At 37.8% G+C, this 26,664-nt stretch overlaps 1 protein-coding gene across 10 annotated transcripts in view; it reads right to left on the bottom strand.

The window, feature by feature from the left end:
• ATOSA (atos homolog A) overlaps positions 1-25,673 on the bottom strand; it is a 110,031-nt gene extending 84,358 nt beyond the window's left edge. For 3 of the 10 annotated variants that reach the window (XM_063640673.1, XM_063640676.1, XM_063640677.1), the window contains exons 1-2: positions 22,608-25,673; positions 21,184-21,299 (exon numbers count right to left, since the gene is read on the bottom strand). In XM_063640673.1, coding sequence (XP_063496743.1) covers positions 21,184-21,199 — 16 coding nt within the window. In that variant the 5' untranslated portion in view covers positions 21,200-21,299; positions 22,608-25,673. Of the gene's footprint in view, positions 1-21,183; positions 21,300-21,607; positions 21,750-21,888; positions 22,574-22,607 lie in introns of those variants that run through there. The other 7 variants (XM_063640671.1, XM_063640672.1, XM_063640670.1 and 4 more) reach the window with 7 other exon arrangements.
• Positions 25,674-26,664: the final 991 nt, after the last annotated feature.

Here is a 26,664-nt window from a genome sequence, read left to right as displayed (position 1 = left end):
ATATGAGATTCCTAGCAATCATATTTGCTGCAATGATTACCCACTGACTTGCATTCATTATAAAAAGGTACAAATAAACCAAATGGCCAAACAGCAACCCAAATATACTGTTTTAAGAGTTAAACACATTCTTAAAATTAAAATGCTAAAAAGTACCTAAGAGACTTAATTGGGACTCTCATATTTCAAAAGATTTTGGGTTATGATGACCTAGATTAGTTCCAGGAACAGTAGCTTGTTTACAAAATCTAAGATCTTGGAAAGAAGAAAATGTTCTAGCCTGTTTTTTGGCATCATTCATACTACATTGTTTAAAATGAGCTAGAACGGGGGTTATTTATAAGCTAAGCTACCGGACAAACACTTCATCTAATAATATCTTGTATACACATTAGTCAGATTTAGTAAGAATCAAGATCAGGTATTAAGAATTCACTTTTGATATTCTATATACTTTGTCTTTGTAAATTAGTATCACCACTATTACATAAAATGTGTGCAGAGGTGCATATGGGTTTTTCTTTATCCATACTTCTTTTAAAGATACATTCTGGGATGTTGTTAATCTCCTGCTATTACAAAGAATGCTATGCTTGATTCAATCTGAAATTGAAAACCAATCACACATTTTTTATTATAATAAAATAACATTTTATGAAAAGTTTTTCCATGAAGATAATGAATCCCATATTTACTTGTCCCTTTGACAACTGCAACTTTGTGAAATAATATTTTGTAGATGAAGAAACTGAATCATAGAAATTAAGGTAGCCGGTAGGTTACCTTGTAAGAATCACCCACTCTAGGTTTAATTCCAAGTGCTGTTTTTTTTCCCACAATTACCTATCACTGATACATGTCATTATCTCTGCTAATAGAGACAAAACAGTCATACAAATGACTGATTCTGCAGTTTAAATTCTGGAGAATGTTAACAGAAATCTGGTAGAGTAAAACAGTTGTATGTGTATTTAGTCAATCTTGTGTAGGTTTAAGGAGACTTAATCATTAAGTCCCCAAAGCTTTAATATTGTTTGCTTTGCATTTAACATTTTTTAAAATTTGCTATTTTACATTGGTTTGCTTCCAAGTGATATGACTAAACTCTTTTGGCTACCTCAAACTCTAGCATGTCTAATACTGAATTAGTTTTCCTCTGAATAAGAGTCACCATTATTATCAGTGGCATCCTCCCAATTCCCTAAGCTAACAAACTTCAGAGAGAACATACTCATTGACTGTGTGTTTAGTAAGTGCCTGGCACAACCACTTCACTCAGGTTATGTCATTCTAATAAAGCTATAAAATGGTGTAAAATACTATTACTATCCCAGTTTTAATCAATAAAACGGAAACTCAGAAAAGTCGGCAACTTAAGCTTACACAGAGAAGGTAACAAAATCAAATCTTGAACACTTTTAGTTCTAAGTGCTAAAACAATCTGTAAAATTAATGTGCTGTAAAATTAATATAAGGGGTTGAGACTGTAATTTTCTTTTTAAATAAAGTAGAAAAAAGAAAAAATCAGTCATCATTGCTTATAGCCAAGATTGGTAAATAACTTGTTTTTGGGTCAACAGGGATGTTGTCATGGGGGAGCAATGTGAAATGTCTAATTGTGGATTGCAGTCAAAAAAAATTTTAAAGTCACTGCTCCATCTGACACTGTCTCTCAATTACTACCATCCCCTCTACTGTCTCCAAATAGATATTGGTTTTCACCATATCATATTCAACAAACATGGACTTTGGAAGCACAATAGCTGAAATTAGGTAGAATTTTACTAAATAGAGTTGGAGAAAATAGTCGCTAGAGACTTACAGCCAAAATTCACATACATCACAGGCTGCCACCACTCAATTCTACCGGCCCTCTTTTACTAGAGGTGACACTACTTCTAAAGACACAGATGTTTAGAGATCCCTAAGGATTCACAATGTACAAATCCTATAACTACTGAATATAGCTTTCTGTGTAGAGGGAGGCAATAGTTGTCTTTTTCCTCATATAAATGCTAGAGTCAACCTTTCTATCAAAGCTCTCCATTTTCAGTGCAATTTCAGTTTATAAAGTACTTATCATTTGAATACCTCAATAGTTTTTAACATTTTAGACCAGGAAGATTTTAACTGCAGCACCTAAGAGAGGAAACATCAGTAAGACCTCATAAACTGAGCACCTCAATTGAAGCTTGCACTTAATGGGAATAAATTTTCATTCTTCATTCACAAAAACAAAACAAACCATCAAACATACATGCTCCCCTCCCATTCAAACTCAAAATATTGGAGACCACCACATATAGAAAGTGATAGTGCAGGCCAGGCATGGTGGCTCATGCTTGTAATTCCAGACTTCAGGAGGCTGAGACAGGAAGATTGCTTGAGGATAGGAGTTTAAAACCAGGTTAGGCAACAGAGTGAGACTTCGTTTCTACAAAAAAAAAAGTTAAAAATCAGCTGGGCATGGTGGTGCACACCTGTAGTACCAGCTTCTCAGGCACTGAGGCAGGAGGATTGCTTGAGCCCGGGAACTGGAGGTTGCAGTGAGCCACAATTAAGCCACTGTACTCCAGCCTGGGCAACAGAGCAAGAACCTGTCTCAAAAAAACAAAAAAAGAAAGGGATAGTAGAGTGTACAATTTCTGTAAGTTTGTATGGGCCATCTGATACTCTCTTATTTCTCTGGGCCAGCTCCCCTACCCCCAACCCCCAGCTCTTCTAAAACATCATAGGGTAACCTCAGCTTCTGATTCACCTGTTGCCCCAGGAAGAAAGGACTTTGTTTTTTTTTTTTTTTTCAAACCACAAGTTTCTGAGGGCAGAGGCCATGTTAGTTCTTGCTCATCACAGTACTTCTAGCATATATGTGCCAGGCACATTGAAAGTGCTTGGTGAATACTTGTTTCAGTGAACAAGAGCGGGAGAATGGTCCAAATGTCTAAGGTTTTACTATTTCTAACAGTTAAATTCTAAAATGTTGTCATATTTAACCAATATGACTATATAATCACAACTATTTATTGCAGAAGGAAATATTCACACGAATTCATATCACTTTGAAAAAGAACATTTTGTCAAAATATGGGTGTTTGGTAGAAACATTTTAGAAATAGAGCATTTCCAAAACAAAATCCAAGTGTTTTGTACTAAATCAAAACAAGCATCCCATGTTGTCAATCCCTTGATTTCATACAAGGACCCATGTAAATTACAAAATATTAGATGCAATATCCTACAAAACACAGCTGGGGCAAATGAGCTATTTTAATCTATATTTAAGCTATCTAAGTACAGAATGAGATACCAGTTAATGAAAGACAAGACTTGAATGCACTAGCAGAACAGTAAAATGACTATTAGGGTTATCGTGAAATTCACTGTCCACTGAGGTGGGAGGTTTGCTTGAGGCCAGGAGTTCAAGACCATCCTGGCCAACATAGCAAGACCTTGTCTCTAAAAAGAAAAAAATACATATTAAAAAAATAAAAAAGTAAAATTCATGATCCAAACAGTGGTAACACATTTAGAGTGAAAGCAGACCATTATGAAATAGGATTGGACACAGGGACAACAGGCATAAACCAGGATCATCCTACATAGCATTTAACCCAGCCCATCAAAGTAGTTTGAACTTAATGGTACAGTTAGAGATATAAAACAGTTAAATATGTTAAATTTTTTAAGCGTGAATTTTTTATTTCATGAAACTCACTGATATAAGCCCAAATATAAAATTATGATATCCTAGAACTTATATAGTAGTTGTTAAGCAAGCAATAGGCACTTAATTTTTTATCAAGCATCTAATAAATACTAATTCTGTGCCAACCTGTGACAGGTGTGAGGAAAACAGCTGGGAAGAAGTCAGATGTCATCACTGCCCTTGAAGAACAATTATTCTAGTGAAGGAGACAGTATAAAATGAAGAAATGAGGGAAGCACAAACTATCATATAGTACCTGGCCTTCTTTCAGTTCCTAAAGCATGCCAGACTCTTTCTAAATTCAAGACCTTTGCACATATACCTTTGGCCTGGGATGTTCTTCCCCCTTACACAGCTGGTGCCTTCTCATCCTCTGCTCATTTTCTCAGGGGCCTTACCTAACCAAAGAGGACTTCTCCTTGATCTCACTTAGTCACTCTCTTAGCCTTTGTATATTTCCTTCAGTGCACTTGGAATGTGTTTATCTTACGTATTGAAGAAATGCTAATTTATTAACAATAACAATAGGCAAATTTATTGAGTATTTATTCAGAACCAAATGCTATTTTTTTTTTTTTTTTTGAGACAGAGTTTCACTTTTGTTGCCTAGGCTGGAGTGCAATGGCTCGATCTCGGCTCACTGCAACATCCACCTCCTGGGTTCAAGCAATTCTCCTGCCTCAGCCTCCTGAGTAGCTGGGATTACAAGCATGGGCCACCAATCCCAGCTAATTTTTTTATATTTTTAGTAGAGATGGGGTTTCTCCTTGTTGGTAAGGCTGGTCTCGAACTCCCAACCTCAGGTGATCTGCCCGCCTCGGCCTCCCAAAGTGCTGGGATTACAGGTGTGAGTCACCACGCCCGGCCTAAATACTATTTTCTAAGCACCTTATATGGATTATCTCATTTCCTCATTACAATAGCCCTTTAAGTAGGTACTATCACTGGCCTCATTTTTTACACATTGAAACTAAAGAAAAAATACTGTCCTCTATATTTCTAAATAATTAGTTTATACCATTTCCTGATTTTTAAATTTGACAATTATCTCTAATTTCTTATTTCTTTATATCCATCTCTTTCTCAGCTTCCTAGTTTTAAGGATGAAATGTCTTATTTACTTTGAGTCTACTTATTACCATTTGACTTACTTCTAAGAGTATGTATGTATTACTTTGAGAACAATGTCAAAATATAATCACCTAGCCTGTTTCTTTCCAGTTTCCTGATAAAAGCCAGATGATCATTATTTCATTTCTGGTGCCAGAACCTAGAGGCAACTGTGCTCTGCTAGAGGCATGTAGTAATACAAAATACAGAAAATAAGCAACTAGCAGGAAATTTGAGTTTTACTTTTTTAGTTGGACAGGTTGCTTTCCTCTGCGTCTTATGTTTTCTCAACTGTAAAAATGAAAGCAACTCACACACTCTAAGGATCTTTCCAACTGTGGTTTCTAGTGACAGAGTGATTTTGTAATTTCAGGATAACAAAATTATTTTCACATCCTGAGCTTTTTACAGTGGATTTAATATGTACCACTATGTAACCTGAATGTTGTTGTTTTTGTTGTTAGCAACTTAGAGTACGCTGGTAAATACCTAAATTCTGCCCCATAAGCTACAACAAAAGGTAAAGGTCAGGGTTAGACTACAACCTCCTGGACCACAGAAGTGTGCCTGCAGAACCAGTATTCAATCAACACAATAGTTACTCAAAGGCATATGAGTAAATATGTTTTTTTACCTCAATTTCTGAATAGTTAGTATGCCAACTTAAGAAGGACACACATGCTCAGAGAAACAATATTTAAGAAAGGAGTTATGCCAGCAGAAATCTTACAAGCCAGGCCAAAAAAAAAAAAAAAACAAAAGAGTAATGAATGATCAAATCTCAGACCTAGAAGGAACCTCCAAAATTATCAAATCTAGTCTCTTATCAGATGAGGCAACTGGTGGTCAAAGAGGTTGGTGATTATTCACACAGATAGTGGCAAACCAAGACTAGGAAACTGAGATTGCTTCTTAGTGCTCTACCACAATATACTGAACAAACCTCACTCTTAGGACCACCATTTTTTTTAAAGCTTTAGTGTGAAAGTGTTTATCTGGTTGGGGAGAGAAGAAGATACATCTCTACTCTTAACACAGCTAGGAAAGCTTATTAGTATCATGGGGACTCCCTTCATTCTCAGACCTTACATGAAGCTGAAGGGTATGAAAGCCTCTAATCCCATAGAATTCAAACTTCTGCCAGAAATTATCTGGAATGAGAAATGGAATCTCCAGTTTTACTCTGTATTTTTCTTCCATTTGTTATAACACAGCTATTTCAAAATGAATAGTGCAGCTTACTACTCTGACAAAAAGAGTATTATAAAACAACATAGTATTATTAGTATTGTGTACCATGTTAATATTCCCAAGAATTTTTGTAAAATAAAACACAAATCCTTCATATATTATAAACAAAGAATGGTGGCAAAGGGAAAATAAATGGAGAAGAAAAAGAATTAGCTAACAGTAGATGCATGTTAGGTAATTTTTATAACAGCAGGCGATAATGTAATTTTGAGAGCTAAAAACTGATTTTAAGACTGTCTGATACTAGCAAATGAATGAGGCTCAAACTCCTTATAGCTTAACATTCAAAACTCTAATCTCTCCCTATTCCAAAGCAATCCTTCCCATTCACATTAGTCTATCTGTCATCCGTTAAACAATAGAATCCTATCTTCACACCTTAACTCATTCCCTCTGATCAGAATGTCCTTCCTTCCATTCCCTTCCCTGCCCCAATCTCTAAATTTTTATCTATCCAAATCATAACAGTTTTTGAAGGATCAACTCAGCTGCTGTCTCTGCTAAGACAGTCCCAGCCCTAAATTAACTTCTCCAGCTGGAATTAATCATTCCCTAAGACCTTTGATAGTAAACATTACTTTTACCATTCATTCAGTTCTCAAATGTCCTGCATTATACTTATCTTCTTTCTTGGATTATATTTTCTATAGGGCAGGAATACAATACATATCTCAGAGGTCATATCACAGAATAGTTCATCAATAAATACTACTGAATGAAAAGAAAAAAATTTAGCCCAATGATCATGTGCACAAAACCATCACGTTTTTCAGATTACCTAATTGTTGCAAGATAAACTAAAAATAAGAGTTGTACATATTGTTAAGATGACACATATTACATTAATTTAACTGTTTAATCAAAACTTTTTTTTTGAGACAAGGTTACACTCTGTCGCCCAGGCTAGAGTGCAATGGCTTTATCATAGCTCACTACAGCCTTAAATCCTCAGCTCAAGAGATCCTCCCATCTCAGCATCCCAAGAGCTGGGACCATAGGCGTGCCTCAACAAGCCCAGCTAATTTTTTTTTAAGTTTTTTTGTAGAGATGGGGTCTCCCCATGTCACCTAGGCTCGTCTTGAACTCCTGGGCTCAAGCAATCTTCCCACCTCGGTAATCAAAACTTTCCTTAGTGAGATATCAAAAAAGTTGGGAAATATTATAGTTGAAATAGATATACGTATCTACATAAAATGAATGCCACAAAAATTCAAATTCATTGCACAGCAAATTTGAATTCTATCCATCCAGAGCAGGCATAAGTTTCTCTTTTTATCCAAAATTAGAGTAAGCTGAAACACTGTTAAATCAACAAAGGAGATTGATGCCAGAGTTTAACTTCACAGAAGGCCACTATGCCTTGTGCTCAGTCCTTACTAAAGTAGGAAAACCATGGACAGCATCTGCAGTTGAGCACAACTGTCACAACATCAAATTCTCATATAATTACACAGCACTAAAGACTTTAGACATTATATCCCACAGATTTTCTAGATGTAAGTATTACTGTTAGTAAACTTTATTATAGTTACAGTTCTAGAATCCTAGTTGGAAAAAGTAGATTTAGGGGATACTGGCCCTGTATCCTCAGCGTGACAACTTGTTTTCATAGAAAGCTGGTGCCCACTTTGTGCCCAGGCATTGAGCTGGATGCTAACATGTACTATTTCTTTCAATCCTCACAGAAACCTTGAGAAAAGAATTGCTATTCCCATTTTTACAGATTTCCGGGCAATTAAGACATAGAGAGTTTAACTTTCCTAAACTCACCCAGCTAGTAATGATGTTGATGTCTGAACAATGAGTTGTCCAGCTCCAAACCCATGTTCTTTCCACTGCCCTAACTGTCACACAACAATTCCTGAAAGTCAAATCAAGAATACCATCTAGAGTGTGGGCATGGTGGCTTACGCCTGTAATCTCAGCACTTGGGGAAGCTGAGGCAGGGGGACTGCTCAAGGACAGGAGTTCCAGACCTCAGTAACATAGCAAGACCTGTCTCTACAAAAAATTTAAAAGTTACCTGGGCAGGGTGGTGTGCGCCTATAGTTTTAGTTGCTTGGGAGGCTGAGGTGGAAGGATTACTTGAGCCCAGGAGTTCAACGGTATAGTGACCTATGATCATGCCACTGCACTCCAGACTGGGCAACAGAGGAAACCCTATCTCTGTGTGGGGGAGGTGGGGTTCAGGGGAAGGAATACCAGCTAGAAATTGACCAAAAGAAAAAAACTATTGGAACAGAAAACCAAATATTGCACGTTCTCACTTGTAAGTGGTAGTAAACACTGAGTATATATGGACATAAAAGTGGGAACAACAGACACTGGGGACTATAAGGGTAAAGGAGGGAGGCAGGTGCAGACTGAAAAAATACCTGTGGGTACTATGCTCACCACCTGGGTGATGGGATCATCTGTATCCCAAAACCCAAGCATCACAAAATACACTGATGTAATGAATCTGCATGTGTACCCCCTGAATCTAAAATAAAAGTTGAAATTATGGGGGTGAGGGGAGACTGAAGATTTTAGTTAGCATTTAGGTTGGGCATATAATGTTGGAGAATGAAAAGATGTCTACTATGTGTAAGTGAAGGAAAACAAGATACAAATCAGATAGTAATTAGTCATTTTCTTTCAAGAATATCTATAAGAATGTGAAATCAAATTTGGAATCATTTGTGTGAGTTTTGCTCATACATTAAAGCTAACAAGAGTGTCAGGGGAAAAAATATTTTCATTCTCACATACTGTTGGTGACCAAAAATTGGCACTTTTTTTTTTTTTACCATAATCAAAAAATCTGATTTTTACAATAATCAAAAAATGTTTGTATATATTTTGATCAAGTAATTCTACTTTTAGAACTTCATCTGGAAAAGATAAGGAAATACACCAGGATTTAAGTTAAAGGAATGTTCATTACAGTGCTGTTTATACTAGCCAAAACTTGAAGCTTAAGTATCCAACAAAAAGCTTGTACACACGAAAATGGTTAGGAAGACAAATTTTATGTTATCCACATTTTACCACAGTTAAAAATTAAAATATTAAGAAGTATAAATTGGCCAAATGACACAGGTATACAAAAGTTAGCTACACAACCATTAAAGATACCATAAGGGAAGAATATTTAATGACATGAAAATATACAAATTATATTAGGTAAAAAAGTTTGCTAAATAGTATATATGGTTTAATTAAAAAATATAATATTAATATGTACGTACCTTTACAGACTATAAGGAAACACACACACACCGCCCCCCAAAACATGAACTGTCTAATCACAGAATAGGAGCATTACTATTATTTTCTCCCTTTCTTTTAGCTTATCTAAATTTTGTACTTCTTTGACAGACTCATATTACTAGTGTAATTTTTAAGAGCATAGAAGAAAAATTCTCTACTATTTCATAAGACTTTGAAGGATGTTAATGTCTTAGTTTAGGGAACCAATATATCTGAGGCCATGATTCCTCCAACCACAAACACTACATTAGCAAGAGACATTTCCAAAGGAGTCAAGAATTTTTCTAGTTGCCCCCTCCAGACTCACACACAGTACCCTGATGACTTATTCATCTGTATGTTTCCAGAACCTCGCACAATAGCTGATATGTAAACATAAATGCTTAGAGAATGAACAGCTACTTATATTTACATAGCACTCTATCTTGTATATAGGGAGTTAATGTATATCATCTCATTTGATCCCCCAATAACCTTGTGAAGTGGGCATAAACATTTCCATTTAGAAGCAAAAAACTGACACTGGAGAATTAGATCTTAGGGTTACTAAACTAACAAATCTCAGAAAAGAGAATGCATAACGTTGTCAAGTAATAAGTTTTATGCTACACCACAAAGATATTAAAACGCATGCCAAGTGTTCATTCAACACTAAACATTTATTGAAGAGCCACTAAATGTCAGGTACTTGTCTGTGTATGGGGAAATGCAGCAGTGAACAAGTGCCACTAAATCCCTTCCCTGCCCTCATGAAGCTTATATTCCTGTTGGGGAGAGGGGAAAAGAAAGAAACACAGAACATCAGGTTAAACAATGTAAGGACTATGAGGAGAGTAATGCAGAGTAAAAGGAGAATAAATTAGCTGTACTCTTTGAAGGATGGTCCAAGAAGGCTTCTTTGATGGCAGAAAGCCAAGTTAAAAAAAAAAAAAAAAAGAGCCATGAGACTTACATTCTGAGAGAAGATATCAAATATAAAGGCCCCAAGGTGTCAAATGTGCTTGTAGTGACTAAAGAATAACAAGACCAATATGGCTAGACTGCAGGGAACCTTGGAAATCACTAAGAAATGAAGTCAGTCAGCCTGAGACTTTAGGTTTAAAAATTAATTCTTTAATGTGTTATCGATGGAATAAAATCTGGAATTTCAACAATATTCACTTTTCTCTTTAATCCATTTTGTCCAAATAATATTTAAAAGCTAGAGGAAAAATCTACTAAAATATTAATTAGCTGTTCTACTTACATGATCTAATTTTTTATCATACTCTTATGGCATACTCCAAAACTTTTGTAAATGTTGTCTAACATCAGGGTCTAACTCAATTTCGGTAAAAGGAAGCAATGCACAACTTTAAAAGGCAATATGACTAAAGATGTTATTGGAACGACTAGGAAAATATGAGTATAAACAGTATACTAGATATTAGTACTATGCAAGTATTAGATTTCTTGAATGTAGTAACTGTATTGGAGGTATACAGAATACTTTTATTTTTAGAAGACACATGTAGTGGTATGGCCGTAAATGTTTAACAGCTGGCTCAGAGAGAAAAAAAGGCCTTGGTTTGTAGCACTGCCAATTTCCATGGTATAAATACCGTTACCACGGCTGATTTCAAGTAACCAACTAGGTGTAGAGTTGAAATAAAATGTACACAATCGGCTTTTGCAAGCCAGTACCTGCCAGCTGTAGCATACTGCTGGATACATGTTGTAGTACCTGGGGCTGAAGTGTCAAGACATCTGCAACTTACCCAAGTGGCCAACAGGTATATGAAAACATGTTCAACATTACTAATAACCAGAGAAATGCAAATCAAAACCACAATGAGATACAACCTTACTCCGGTTAGAATGGCTGGAGACAAAAGAAAGACAAAAGAAAACAAGTGTTGGCAAGGATGTGGAGAAAAGGGAACAGTTACACATGGTTGAGACTAAGTTATTACAGCCATTACGGAAAACAGTATAGACATTCCTCAAAATATCAGAGACAGAACTACCATATCATCCAGCAATTCTACTACTAGGCATATATATCCAAAGGAAATGAAATCAGCATATTGAAGAGATATCTGTACTCCCATATTTATTGCAGTATTATTAACAATAGCCAAGATATGGAACCAATCTATGTCCATAAAGAAAATGTGGTACACACACGTGCACATACACATAATGGAATACTATAGAGCCACAAAAGGAATAAAATACTGTCATCTGCAACAACATAAATGAACCTGGAGGACATCGTGTTCAGTGAAATCAGTCAGACACAGAAAGACAAATACTGCATGATCTCACGTATGTGGAATCTTAAAAAAAAAAAGCTGTTATCATAGAAGTAGCGAGTAGAACAGTGGTTTCCAGAAACTGGGGAAGGGGAAGGAGAGAATAGGGAGAGGCTGATCAACAGATACAAAATTACAGTTAGATAGGAGGAATAAATTCTGGTGTTCTACTGCATAGTAGGATGACTAGGGATAACCCTAAAGTATTATATATTATAAAATAGCTAGAAGAGGCTTTTGAATGTTCCCAACACAAGGAAATTATAAATGCGTGAGGTGAAAGATACGCTAAATACCCTGATTTAATTATTACACAACATATATATGTATCGGAACATCATATTGGACCTCATAAATATACACAATTGCAATGTGTCAACTGAAAAAAGTACCAGTTTGAAATAAACAAAAAGGCTTTGCATTAAAAATAGAAAAAACAGACAACAAAACTCCATGTCTATCCATCCCACCCACCCATCCCACCTACTTATATGGAGATAAAACAAAAGTTGTAAAATGGTCACAATTAATCTATGAAAAGGTAAATGGACGTTAATTGTAGTCTTTCAACTTTTCTGTGGGTTTGAAAAAAAATTTTTTTTTTTTTGAGATGGAGACTCACTGTCGCCCAGGCTGGAGTGCAGTGGCACAATCTCGGCTCACTGCAAGCTCCCGGGTTCACGCCATTCTCCTGCCTCACCCTCCTGAGTAGCTGGGACTACAGGCGCCCGCCACCACACCCGGCTAATTTTTTTGTATTTTTTTAGTAGAGATGGGGGGGTTTCACCGTGTTAGCCAGGATGGTCTCGATCTACTGACCTTGTGATCCGCCCGCCTCAGCCTTCCAAAGTGCTGGGATTACAGGCGTGAGCCACCGCGCCTGGCCTGAAATTTTTAATTATAATAATTGTAGAGCAAGCAAAGTGGGTAACTTAGAGAAATCCTATGGTTAGTTCTTTCATAAAATGAATAATTTTTTGTATATCAGCATCCTTCTGTCAAACATACCAAATATGATACAGACCTTTAAAGTTATTTTAAGACCAAAACAAACAAAAAGAAGTTTGCCAATATCAAGGGCTAAAATTATACATTCTCTTACTGTTATAAATTTAAGTAGAAATGGCCAACTAGATAATGATCTCTCTCACAAACCATGATCTCTCCTCACAAAAGAAAATTGCTAATTTGATGAAAAATGTAAATGCACTTTCTAGATGTTAGGATAGTTTTATAAATAGCCTAATTTCAGATACTGATGCTAAATTAATTCCTTTCAGGAATATACATTTGGTTAAGTGGGAAACCAAAATATGAAAACTTTAAATATTGTTTATTCCCAAATACAGATTGGTCATGTTCCCAAAGGGATATGTTTAAGTCTGACCATTATTTAGGCTTAAATATTACTGACAAGCAATATCAGTTATGATTAGATTCCCAGAAGAGTCTACCAAAGGTTTCTTAACCTATAATGGCCATCTTGCAGCATCATGGAACAAGTCTAAATTCTGGGTCACGGAAGCAGAAGGGCCATGCTCCAAGCACCGAATCAATCCTAGGTAATACTCTGAAATAAAGAAAAAAGTAGTTTTGGGCAACATCTCACCACTCTATTTTCCATCAGCCTCTTTCTAGTTCCCACCTCTGCCTTACTCTCTGCCCTGATGCTGCTCTAAACTGTTCATTAGGGTCTACTATCACCCAGAAATAGTGGGCTGTGTTCCAAATTACCTACTTTCCCTCTCCCATTGCATTTGCATTAAAGATTGGGTAGTTCAATGCTGGTTTTGATTTTTTTCTATGTGGCTGTATATTTCAGAAGACAAGGTTGACAGTGACATAATAAGTGTCCACTGATCTTTTATGCTTGTTCTAACTAGTTTTCAAAACGGAGTTCTGAAACACTCATTTCCTCAGTGCAGCTGTTCCAAGTTGTGTACTCTTGTTAGCAGAGGAAACCATTTAGCAATCCCTACCCAGTGCTAGGCATATGTTAAGTGCCAAACCATATGTTCTCAGTTTACCTTTCCCACAAGGCTTAAGGTTGATGGTATTAGAGCAAAAAACAAAACCGTTGTTCAGAAAGGCTATGTAATTTTTTCAAGGTCATTTGGCTGGTAAGGGCCGAAGTTAGAATTTCAATCTAAACTTGATCCTAAAAGCTTAGTGTCTGAACTTTTCTTGCATTATAGTATGCTGCTAAAAGGAAACCATTTAAACTAAAATATGACCATCATTTCAACAGTCCTTGAAAAATGTATAACTAAGTATATATTTTTAATCCAAGTGAATCTCTAGTTGGTATAATTTGTCAGGATAGCAAGAGGAAACTAAAAGTAATAAAATCCTCATAGTGTGTGAATAGCACCAACTAAGATGCAGCTGGCTGTATTTGGGAAGACCTGGCCCTTTGCTCATCTATACAAATAATCCTGCCCACAGAGTAAATTAGTCCACATTCATATAGCATCTCATGGCTTACTATGTTCTTTGACACATCATCTTAGTTGAAGCTCAGAAGCAACACCCTTAGCCAGCTACGTCTTACAGATAAGTAAACAGGTTTGGGACTTAATCCAAGAATGGGTCCCAAATCTAAACTCTAAATCCTTTGAGTTTTTTTTCCCATTACTCTATCCGACTTGTACTTTCTTATATTCATAAACCTGAGGTTTACCAATTTGAACATACAGACATTCTCCCTCTCTCTCAGAAACAGCAATAGGAGCAAATTCAGCACGGGGGGTGGACATCAGAGAGTTTCTAGCAAATGTCTGCGTATGAATCATTTGTTAGTCAGACGTATATAAACTGGAAACCATTGTCACCAAACAGCTTTTGCCTACTTTTAAGATATTTTATAGTGTTTTAATTCAATAAGATATGATTAAGAAATATAACCTTTATTTAAGTTATGGACAGTATCCTTAAATGTATTTCCAAAAAATTGAGTATAAAATTGTGATAACAGCCTAACAGTCATTAATTCAAACCAATCCCTAAATTGGCAGAATTTCAGCTGGTATCAGTAAAACAATCAAAGATTGCTACCCAGCTGCTCCTATTCCTATCTGCTCCACAAATACTGAGACATACAAGTCATTCTTTCATTTAACAAATATGTATTAAACACCTATGCACCTATCATGTACAAGACTGCCTACTAAATGATGGGAATACAGGTGTGAACAAGAGACAAGGTTTCTGGACTCAACAAAACTTAAAATCTAGCTGTAGAGACAGACAATAAACAAAAGAAATTACAAAATGTGGTCAATGTTATGAAGGAAATACAGGCTGCTCAGACACAGAGTAACAAGGGACATCTCATTTAATAAACGACAGCAATTAACATTCACCGAGCACTTTGGATAGGGTAGTGAGAGAAAACCTCTCTGAAAAAATGACGGTTAAGTTCTATAACAAAAGAAAAACAAGGAGACGCCAATGTGATGACTGGGGAGAAAGGCTTTTTAGGCAGAAGGAATTTCGCATACGAGATCCTGAGTGGTAATCAAAAACCTAAAAGGCAGCTAGTGGGGCTGGATATGGTAAACAAGGGGAAGAGATGAGTATCTTTTACATGGAAAGGAAAATATGAGAAAGCTCAACTCAAATTATTGCCAGGAATTGTGGTATTACACATGGGCTCTTAGTCTAATATTTTGATTATCTACTGGCATTTTTTACCTATTCCATCCTGTTTTACTTTAATAAGAGTCTGGGCCAGGTGCAATGCCTCACACCTGTAATCCCAGCACTTTGAGAGGCCGAGGCAGGAGGACTGCTTGAGCCCAGGAGAGTGAGAACAGCCTGGGCAACATAGTGAGACCCCACTTCTCAAAAAAATAAATAAATAAATAAGACAATTAGCCAGGCATAGTGGCGTGCACCTGTAGTCCCAGCTACTCTGGAGGCTTAAGCAGGATGATCTCTTGATCCCAGGAGCTGGAGGCTACAGTGAATTATGATTGTACCACTGTACTCCAGTCTGAGTGATACAGTAAGACCCCATCTCATGAAAAAGAAAAAGTCTAACATTAGGAACTCTTTTGATTTTTCACCTATTTGAGCAAAGACAGAATTAACTATTAACAAATTGACTCTGGTTTACCTACTAAGAAGTACTGTTTCCAAGTACTACAATTTTGCCTTTTCATTATCGAAAAAAACCAGTATTGTTAGTCTGAGTTTAATATTTCCAGTTTTTAAAATCCCCAGCCTCAAAAAGGGTGAAAACATTTTCATAATTACATCCAAAGGCGAGAAAGGCAAAAGAATATATTCTTTAACAACTTTTTTCTATATTAGTTCACAATGCAGAAGGCTCAGACCCCATGGATTTCTTCAGTTCTTGAAGAGAAAATCAATTTTTAAGTCACTCTCCTTATATACACATTTGCCTCTCAGTTCTGCCTTCCAATTATCTTTTTTTTCTCATTCTTCAAAGAAATGACAGGGTTTAGTCCACTGAATCATTTCCTTCTTACTGGATGACAGGCAAAAACATAGACGGGGTATCTCTATGTCAACCCCTTTAGTATCTGAATCTCAGAAGTTGTATCAAGCCATTGATTATTTGACAGCTACTGATGTCAAGACTCATCAACATAAATGGATGAAAGACCAACAGTAGCCAGCTTTTAACTTGAGATCACACTGAATATACAAAACATGCAGCTGAATTAGCCCCCTTTTGTCTTCCTCAGCTTTCACTAACTGATTGGCTTCTTCTTTAGAAAATGTCCAAAAATAATAGCAGTTTACATTTGAATGCTAAGTGCCAGCCACTGTTTTAAGCATATTACATACATTAATTTATTTAATCCTCAAAATAACCATGAGCTGAGGTACTATTACTTTCCCTATTGTAAAGATAAAGCTGAGGCAGAGAGGATAAGCAGCTTTCCAAGATCACAATACTTACCAAATATCTGTTTTGAGTTTTCCTCAAGTATTTTTAAACCACTTCGGTCCCAAAATCTTATGGTATTTTAACATTACTTACTGCTACCTGTCAGGGAGCTTAAGAGCATATGCTCAAGTTCACTTCACATTTGAGCTTGCCCTTTTATTAGCTGTGTAACCTTGGGTAAGTTACCAAACTTCTCTCTGTGACTCAGTTTCATTTATCCATAAAACAGAAATGACAATAGCATCTATTTCCTTGAGTATCTGTGAGGATTAAATGAGTTATATATGCGAAGTACTTAAGACAGTGCCTGGCACATAGTATGAACAAGTATTAGCTGTTGCTATTCATGCTATCACCACCACCTCTACCTGGGAATTTAGCAAAAGGCCACTTTAATCTAGTCAGTATTTCTTCTCCAACATCTGCCATTTCTTTTGTTTGATTTACATCAACTAACAATGAACTATTCTTAGCAAGCAATGCACCTAATTGCTTTGCTACATTTTTCTAGTCCTTTCCTCCTAGTTCACACTTCTTTCCTCCTAGTTCACCTGCCCAGGAGTGAATTGTTTGAGGTTAACAGGGTTGCATTATGCTATAGTTAAGTTCATAAGCCACTGGAATTCTAAGGCTAATGTCTAAATTTGTAATATAGCCAAAATGGAGGAAAAAACTAAGCACTTCTCTATTTTAACCTCAAAAACAAAAACCCCAAAATAGTGTGGTGTTTTGTTTGTGGAACAGATTTTGCACTACTAGTTTTAACTTAAAGATCAATAGCCTATGATGTTTTTAAATATGAATTAAAACAGTTGATTTAAATTACTAATTTATGATTTATTTTATAGGTCTTAATCTTTCATAGCAGTTTTGATAAGCCCAGATATTAAAAATACAAAATTAGAAATACATTTAGAACATAACCTAATATGTTTTTAATTACCTCTACACTAAGACCACATTTTATTTATTTTTAAATAGAGATAGGGTCTTGTTATGTTGCCCAGGGTGGTCTCGAACTTCTAGGCTCAAGCAATCAACCCGCCTCAGCCTCCCAAAGTGCTGGGATCACAGGCATGAGCCACCGCAACAGGCCGTGGACCACACTTTAGACTTCTCTTGAAATACCAGGTATTCAATATACACATAGATCTTGAACCAGGTCCAAACTTGTACATCCTTGAGTCAAAGGTGGAATAACATTAAATTTTCCAGCTGCCCAGCTCTAGTCAGCTGTTAACATCACTTAAAAATCTAATTATTCCAGAAAGCTTAGTCCACCCATGTCATCCTCTACATATAGAAGCCATAATTGTAATAGCAAATGACAATATAAATACATTATACATACACTGCAAGTATCCTTCTGTAGCTTTTATATTTTCTCAGATAACTATATATTAAAAAATTATTAATCTGCTCGAGCCTTAGCAGGCTGAACACTATCAATGCAAAACAAAACAAAATAGCATTAGGTTATTAAACATTTGATTATTTCTTTACCTTTGAGTGTATCTTGTAACTGACCAATATATAAGCATTTGTATTGTTTAACATAATAAATGATATTATTTATTTACTATCTGCTATGTGCCAAGCACTGTCATATTTCATTCTAACTGTGAGAAGCTGGAATTATTCCCATTTTACAGATAAGGAAACTGAGACTCTGAGATTATGTGATGAAGATTAGAGAGCAAGCAAGTAATGGAACAAGTATAAAAACACAGGTCTGTTTCTAAAGCTTGTGCTAATGACAACATCTAAGACTCATCTTTGGCAGTGTTACCCAAGTAATGATACGTTATTGCTTAAAATTAATTTTTTTTATCTTGACGTACAGTAAAATACTATCGACTATTGTGAAATCTATCATGCTATACCATAACATCTTATTTGAAAGTATAGTAGAAACTCCTGACCTTCAGATAATTTTTTTCTATTGGCTATCAGTTTGTTTTTATGGAGGTTGTAAGGAGCAGAATTGACCAATGCTCCCCATACCTTCCATAAAAACAGATAGCCAATAGAAAAAGAATTATTTTTCCTGACCCCCACCTTAAACTTTTACAGTTAGCCACCCAACTACCACACCCAATCATGTAGGATAAGAGGCTACTGTATTTATTTAGAAACTTTAACTCTTTGAAGCACAGCTGTCTCTCACAAAACTATAATCTGAGTCTCTACATTAAAATCCACACTTTACTCACATTCTGAATGAGCATCTGAGAAGTTCTCCTATTTATGTTCATCTTATAGAAAACTTAGTGTCAGGCCGGGCGCGGTGGCTCACGCCTGTAATCCCAGCACTTTGGGAGGCCGAGGCGGGCGGAACACGAGCTCAGGAGATCGAGACTATCCTGGCTAACATGGTGAAACCCCGTCTCTACTAAAAATACAAAAAATTAGCTGAACATGGAGGCGGGCGCCTGTAATCCCAGCTACGGGAGGCTGAGGCAGGAGAATGGCGTGAACCTGGGAGGCGGAGCTTGCAGTGAGCCGAGATCGCGCCACTGCACTCCAGCCTGGGCGACAGAGCGAAGACTCCGAGACTCTGTCTTAAAAAAAAAAAAAAAAGAAAAAAGAAAAAAAAAGAAAACTTAGTGTTAAGTACGGTTATCTAATTCTCTAGCTCAGAGACTAAACGCAGGAAAATTAAAAAGTGGCAAGGATAAATATATTAACAACGAAAACTATTGACAGCCAGGGAACATAAAAATCAGAATAAAAAAAGGCTGAGATGGTTTAAACTAGAGACAAAAAAATCTCAAACCAGAAGCATGAACATTTTTTAAATGTCTCTATATATCATGATTACAACTGAAAATATTTTGACCTTCAAAAAGTTTCAATTATCCAGAAAATTCATTTATACAGGATAGTTCTTTGGACACCAATGTAGTTTAAAAAAAAAATGAAGTTTAACTGTTTTCTTGTTAAGAGTTGTCCATAACTCTGCCTTTCAAATTGCAGGTCATCATGACCCATTAATTGGTGAAGAAATCAATTCAATGGGTGGTGACAGCAATTTTTCAAAACGTGAAATAGAATAGAAAATACACTACATTGCACACAGTAAGGGTAAGTACGTTTGTGACAAGTTTATTTCAATATTTCTGTACTAGTTTGCTAAGTAAAAGACTACTTACACTGGTCTTAGTAAAAGAAAAAAAAAGCCATGGGTCTAAAGGTTTATGTTATTATCATGGAATATGATCACAATACTAAACTCACAATTCCATCATCTTTACCTGACAATGCTAAAGAAAGCTACAATTTTTAAGGTGAAAACTTCTTTGGAAATCTTGATGAATAAATTTGTTTTCCCTAAAAATCTTTATCAGTACATAACTAAACATTTTATTGTGTTTAACACTAGTTTTGGCTGCAAATACTATTTTTAAAACTGCTTATGACTGTAAAGCAACTTTTCACAACAATTCAAAATAAATAGTGACTTTGATTTTATTTGCTTGTTTATTCTGCGATTCAATTACTAACCTTGGTGCCATTTTTCCAAAGTGATTGATGTAATCTAAAAATCTAAACTTGGCATTCTACACAAGGAACCTGCTCAGGAGCAATACACTTACTAATACTTGATACATACATAGCTGCTGCCTCATTGTATGTAATAGCCAACACCTAAAACTAATTTAAATCACTAAATTAAGTATGGTTTTCTGCAATTCCTTCTGGTGCATTTCAACAGACCTATTTTACCCAGAGAATTTGTCTAATCACTTTGAAAAAATATATGGAAAAACAACCAGTTTTATAGAAATTTTAAAATAAGCATCTAATTCATAGGATAAATTAATATTTCCAATCCTAAAGACTTGGATTTGGAAGGAAATCTGTCATCTAGTCCAGCCCCCTAACAAATAAAATAATCCCCACTTCACAATGTTCCTTGGAATCAAACTCATATCTGACTGAAAAGCTCTCACTACTAACCACTACTATATTAACATCTTCTAAAATTGGTTCTTGCCATTAATCAGAAGACTGATAACAATTACCTTGAAGTCCTTGAAAAGCAGTGTATATATTATTCTTATAAATCCTGAAAATACAGGTTTAGAAAAGAAGTGACATTTACTTATCACCAGGGATTTCAGTGGCCCAAACTGTCCATATGCTGGTATATCGAATACTGGAGTACTCTGCAAACTTTTGGAGTTTGCTTAAAGCACAAAAATCAACTAATCAAAGTAGTAATAAAATAATAGTTGTCAACTCAATCTTAAGTTTTCTCTTCATTTTATCAAGTTCACATTCAAGTTTAAAAAGCTTATGAACTTCTTGAAAGTTGAAGTTAGACTGACTACCTAAAAACGAGCAAGTACAACTCTAAAATGATACCTGTATTGTGGCAACAGATACAAATACCATTCTTTACTTTCATTTTGAGATACACTAGAATCTCTCTTGAAGCTACTGCTTCAGAAGCACTTTTGTAAAAACGCTTAACCTTCTCTTCCATATGCCTTTCTCTACCTCACCAGCTGGAATCTGTCACAAAAACAGATAATCACATATGATACAGAAATAGTTGATCCTACTGCCGAATTAGGTTAACACTTCTAAATTGAGGCATAGAAAAGAAGGGGGTGGGGTAACAAGCCCTACTTAAACAAATCATTTACCTCGGTCTGGCTTCATTTTCACATCCAATTTTCACCCAGAGTCTGTGAAATGCACCTGTGGGTTCTTTGAACAGGCTCGCCGCTGATTCTACGGCTTCTGCTTCGCTTTCGAAATGCTGAAAGAGATGAAAATAAAATTAATCTGGCCCTATTCTAATACCCGGACCTTGCAAGTAAACTACTGTTAAGTTAGGCCTCTTCCTGGCACCAACTGCGGTGACAGCACCCTCGGCTGGTCTGAAAAATGCAAAACTCTCTGCACCGCCTCCCCCATCTCCTCCGGATCGAGCAACCTCTTCCCTGCCTCTGTGCTCTCCAGGCCAATGTGTCCTTCTGACACACAGTCTCTGAACCAAAGCTGGATCTATTATAACCTGGAGGTACAGGCAAGAAGAAGAAAAAGATTCGAGCAACACAAACTAACCCCTTCGTACAAAAACGCCTCTGGGAACAGAGGCACCTCCGCAGGGCTGGTATGGAAATTCTTCCACCTGGTGCCTGGGCGCAGCCAACTCTTCCAGTCCCCTGCGCCTCCGGAGCGCTCCGCCCGCCCCGCCGGGCCTCACCTGTGTAATTACCCTCTGGCTAGCCTTCCTGCGGCAACCGCGGCCAAGTTTACACAGAAACCCGAGTCACCTCCTCCCGCCCAGCCCCCAGCCCCCAGCCCCAAACGAACTCTTCCGGGCTGTCCCGGGGCGACCCTACCAACTCCCAACCAGTCCTCCGCGGCCGGCTCCGGGGGAGGTGTTTACAGCCGGTGCTCGCCCCCTGCTCTGCACAGCCCCTTCCGTCCCGCCGCGGCCCCGGATTTCCTTCAGCCCCGCCGCACCGAGCGCCGCGTCTGCCCCTCTCCCCGCCGGAGAGTTGTTTGCATGGCGCTCTCGGGCTGGCCGGCTCCTCGGCTCCCTCGGCCGACCTCTGCTGACTAACTCGCTCTCCTCTCCCGTCCCAATCCCGCCTCCTCTTGGCACTTCTCTCCACCGCTCGCCCAGCAGCTCACATCACACTCCCACCTCAGACCCCAGGCTCCGAGAGGCGCAGGGCCAGCGGGAGCGGAGTGTGGAGCGCAGCGGCCCCCGGGGCTGCCTCAGGTGACCGTGGGGACCCGAGACGACCAGCCCGAAGCGGCTCCCCGGCGCCCCTGTGGCCATCCACCCGCGCCTCAGCCACCGCCTCGCTCCGCTCCCTGCGCTCAGCCCCTCGCCCTGCCTGACTGGCACCCGAGCCCCGCGGCCCCCGGGCTTCCCCCGCCCGTAGCCCTGGCCGGCCCTCTTGCCCAGCGCCTCTGCCAGCTCCTTGCCCGCCCGCTGTCTCTAGCTCTGGCGCCCCGGCTCCCCGTCCCCCTCGCTCGGCCAGTTCTTTCTCTGCTGTTTGCCCTGTCAAAACACTGCCTAGGTCACGTGTCCCAACAACAGCCAACCCACCCCGCTCGTCACTTCCTCCCCGGCGGCCTCCGCGGTCCTGGCGCCCGGTTACTATGGCAATGCCGCCGCTCGCCCCGGGGCGCTAGTTTGGGGCCGGGTTTTCGGTGCAGGTGCCTGGCGGGTGCGAGGGCGCCGGAGATGGCGGCTGGGAGACACCAGCAGAGTCCCGGAAGCCCGAGAGGTCCCAGGCACTTCGGATGCGCTCCCAGCCGGCCGAGGCGCGCCTGGATTCTGAGACCAGGAATCGGAGCTGCGCTATTAGAGCGCAGGGTAACTGGGAAGATGTCATCTAAGGGCCTGCCCCAGACGTGGAGGATAATTATAGTCTCCTCCTCCTCCTCCTCCTCCCCCTCCCCCACCCTCCTCCTCCTCCTCCGCCGCCTCCTCCTCCTCCTCCTCCTCCTCCTCCTCCTCCTCCTCCCCCCCCTCACGGGATGCTGGCGCAGAGTTGTGATCGAGCCCCAAGTGGATTGCAGTGCATAATGGAACCTGGGTTTAATGTGACCGGGACAGGAGGGTGGGCAGCTATGCGGGTCAGGGAGTGGGAGAATTTAAGAACAGGAAGCCCACCCCCACCCTAGATTTTACCAAATCACTAAGGATTTTAGTAGGATTCAGAAGCCAAGCTTCCAAGACACTCGCTGTGCTAAAAATAATCTTCATAACTTCTAAAACACTGACTCATGGGCAGGAGGACACTTTGACAGCATGTTATTGTTGGGGAGCTGTAATTTTGTTGTTGTGCTATAGCAATGTGACATCATGGCATTTCATGTTGTGATGTTGTCGTCATTTAAACACAAACAGATGACAAGAATCTGTACTTAAAAAAAACCCAATCCTAACAAGCGCTGCAGCTATTAGCTACTCAGTCTATAGACAAAGTACATATGGGCATGAGCCCAAATGGAGACAAGTAAAAATTTGCAAGGCTCTTTGGTTTCATTAGAAAAAGTTTTTTTACATATAATTTTGCATAAAAGGATCACAGGAAAGTACTAGGACAAGTCTAAGGTGATTTTTTTTATTTGTGCCCTTCTGTTTTAAAATTTTTTTACAATAAGTCTATTATTTTCACATCAGAAGAGTTTTATAAACTGCAAGATTGGTAGTTCTATTTTTTTGGCCTCAGATAAAGTTCTTATAAAAAAAGCATGAAATATTTAAAAAGTAATATTTTCTAGTGCTTAGATATGTACAGTAAAATAACATGTACAACTGAAATTGTTAACCTTAACTCCACGATTGTATCTAATCAGAGCAGAGAGAACATTCAGGAGGGTAACATTTCATTTTCTCTGAAATGTTCTGGCATCATGAAGATGAAACTGACAAATGGGAACAGTTCTTTAATCTATAAAATGCTACAAATGTTAAATCCCAGTGGATTTGACTTTGATATTATTGAATACTGTATTATGTAGTTTTTAAAAAATGAACTGAAGTTTTACTTGTTCTAAAATCACTTTGCAATTAACCTTGGTAACGGGAGACAGAACAGTTACAGATAAGCCAAAAACCTAAATTTAGCACAACAGCTGGGACCAAATAACAGCCATTGTAAAAGGCTTACTGGGTGAACAGGCAGCAAAATCTGGTTTAGATTCTTTCTTCCTCTATCTAATGCAAAAGAGGTAAAAAGACCAGGAAATGTTGAGAGCAGAAGCCAAGACTATTAGTCTGTAGCACAAACTATTCTCTTTTAAATAATTTTTAACAGCACATGGATAAATGATGATATCAACATTTGTTAGACTAACCTGAAGTTTTTTTAAATTTAGAATCTTAAACCTGTTCAAAAATTTGAAATCATTATGGCAGTAGAAAAAGTATTTAAAAGGTGTATTTCTGACTCATTCAAATTGTTTCATTCCGTAATACGCATTTACTGAATACTACCTGCTAGGTACCTACAAGTTTCTGAGAATATAAGGGTCACCAAAACCAGATAGGGTCACTACTTTCAAGGAGCTTATAGTACTATTACAGTTACATGGCCCTAATCAAGTCACATTCTAACACCTTTGTTTCACCTGTAAAAGTGAGATGTTTAGACTCTGACAATAGTTATCGCTTTCTTTTATCCTATGATTATGTAATACATGTTCAGAGCGTTTGGAAATAATGACTTGAAATGGCAATTCACTCTAAGGTGCTCTGTTCACACCTCAGAACACGTAAACAGAACAAATGTTTCTAGTTCCTAGTTGGTGAAGGGTAAGGGTAAGCAAGAGAATCAAGATAGCAAGCAGGAACCTTACCCTCTTTTCATCTGATTTGCTTTCCATTTTGCTTTCCCTTAGGGTTTCAAAGCCATATATGAGTAATTTACTTCAAAAAAAAGTTAACTCATCTTCAGTAACTCATCTTCATCCCCTCAATTTTTACAGATTTTGTCAAAATGGGTGGTGTATGATCAATCTGTAATGACTGTCTCTAAGTTCTTTTACTTATTAAGGTGATGAGGATAACTGGTTTGCTCACTTTATGAATACAAGGCTGTTACTATGACCAAAGTTATGGAACCAGTCCAGGCTACCAGGATGAGCTCCACCAGAGCAGGGATTGGTACCTTCTTCTTTCTTGTATCCCTAGCACTTAGCAAATAACTGGATATAAAGTAGGAGCTCAATAAATGTTAACCTATGTATTCTCTAATATGCTTTTCTTGTGCATGCCTGTAGTCTGCATGTCTAATACTGGCTGGCATTTTCTCCCTAGTGGGATAAAGCTAGAGTTGAGAAATTGGTGGGTAGCACAAATTTCATTTGTAAATGATACATTTTCATTATACTTTTGGGGCAATGTATACATTATATGTTGTCTCATAATAGTAGGAACCCATTGTGGGTTGAAATGTGTTCTCCCCTCAAAAAAAAAATGTGTTGCAGTCCTACTCCCATCCCCCATCTGTGAATGTGAACTTAGATATGTACAGTAATGAAGTTAAGATGAGGTGGATTATTAGGGTAGATTCCAAATCCAGTGACTAGTGTCCTGATAAGAAGGAGAGGTTTGAAGGTAGAAGACACACAGGGAAGATGGCCATGTGACTAAGAAAGAGAATGGAGGTTCTGAATGGTTACTCAAACATGAAGATCTTTAATTCTGTAAAAGTTACAATAAATGAGTGAAAAATGTTAAGATCTCTCTAGTGTCTTAAAAGAACAACTCTATGACCCATAGCTAGAGGATAATCATGAATAAGTGGTTGAGAGTCAAATGAAGATACAGTGTTTTAAAGATGGTAATCAGTACATCTTATTCGCCATGAAATATTGTAGAAATAAAGATGAGTAGAATTAAAATGTATAAATAAATCTGTTCTTGCAAAGTTAAAAAAAGTGTACTTTTAGTACTTGTTGAAACAAGATGAAATGCAAGCTATCTTTTCCATATCTAAATTGTTTCTGATTATCCACTTAAATTCAGTACAGTTAATTTCTAAAAGAGAAAGATCATGGAGTGATTGCTAAGGCACTGGCTTCTGTAAACAACCTTCTACCTTCACATAAGTTGGTTGTCTGGTTTATTCTTTTTTGAGGTTCCTGTTTGTCTACCCTCTAAAACCACAGGTATAAGGAAGTAAAAATGTATTCTTTCTGGTCCCAGCCTGCGTAAGTGTCTTAGGGCTTAGAAATACAAGGGCCTCTAAACTTCAAGGTGGATAAACCTTTAATTAATCTGACAGTTTTGCTGAGCCGCTGGAGATCTCCAAGCCACCAAGACTTAATGTCTTTTTAAAGAATAATAATGGCCGTTTTTTGTGACAGTAACTGTGCTCAGCATTTTACATATATTATATATTTGATCCAAAGAGGGTGATAACTATTTCTCAGATTAGGAAATTGAAGCTCAGAGAAACAAGTAACTTTCCCAAAGCTATACTTAATAAGTAGAAGGCAGCTGCTTCCTTAATGGACTCATTTAATTTCCACTACAATATTCTGAAATAAGTTAAATAATTTCAAAATTTTCAAGTGGGGAAACTATGGCTCAGAAATGTTGAGAAGTGGTTCTGCATTTAGAATTTAAATTGGTCGATATAGACTTAGGC

The sequence above is a fragment of the Symphalangus syndactylus genome, chromosome 5 (genome assembly GCF_028878055.3).
Source record: "Symphalangus syndactylus isolate Jambi chromosome 5, NHGRI_mSymSyn1-v2.1_pri, whole genome shotgun sequence".
In the NCBI taxonomy this organism is placed as follows: domain Eukaryota; kingdom Metazoa; phylum Chordata; class Mammalia; order Primates; family Hylobatidae; genus Symphalangus; species Symphalangus syndactylus.
The sequence above is the reverse complement of the archived record's forward strand: the minus strand, read 5'-3'. Positions and strand labels throughout refer to the sequence as shown.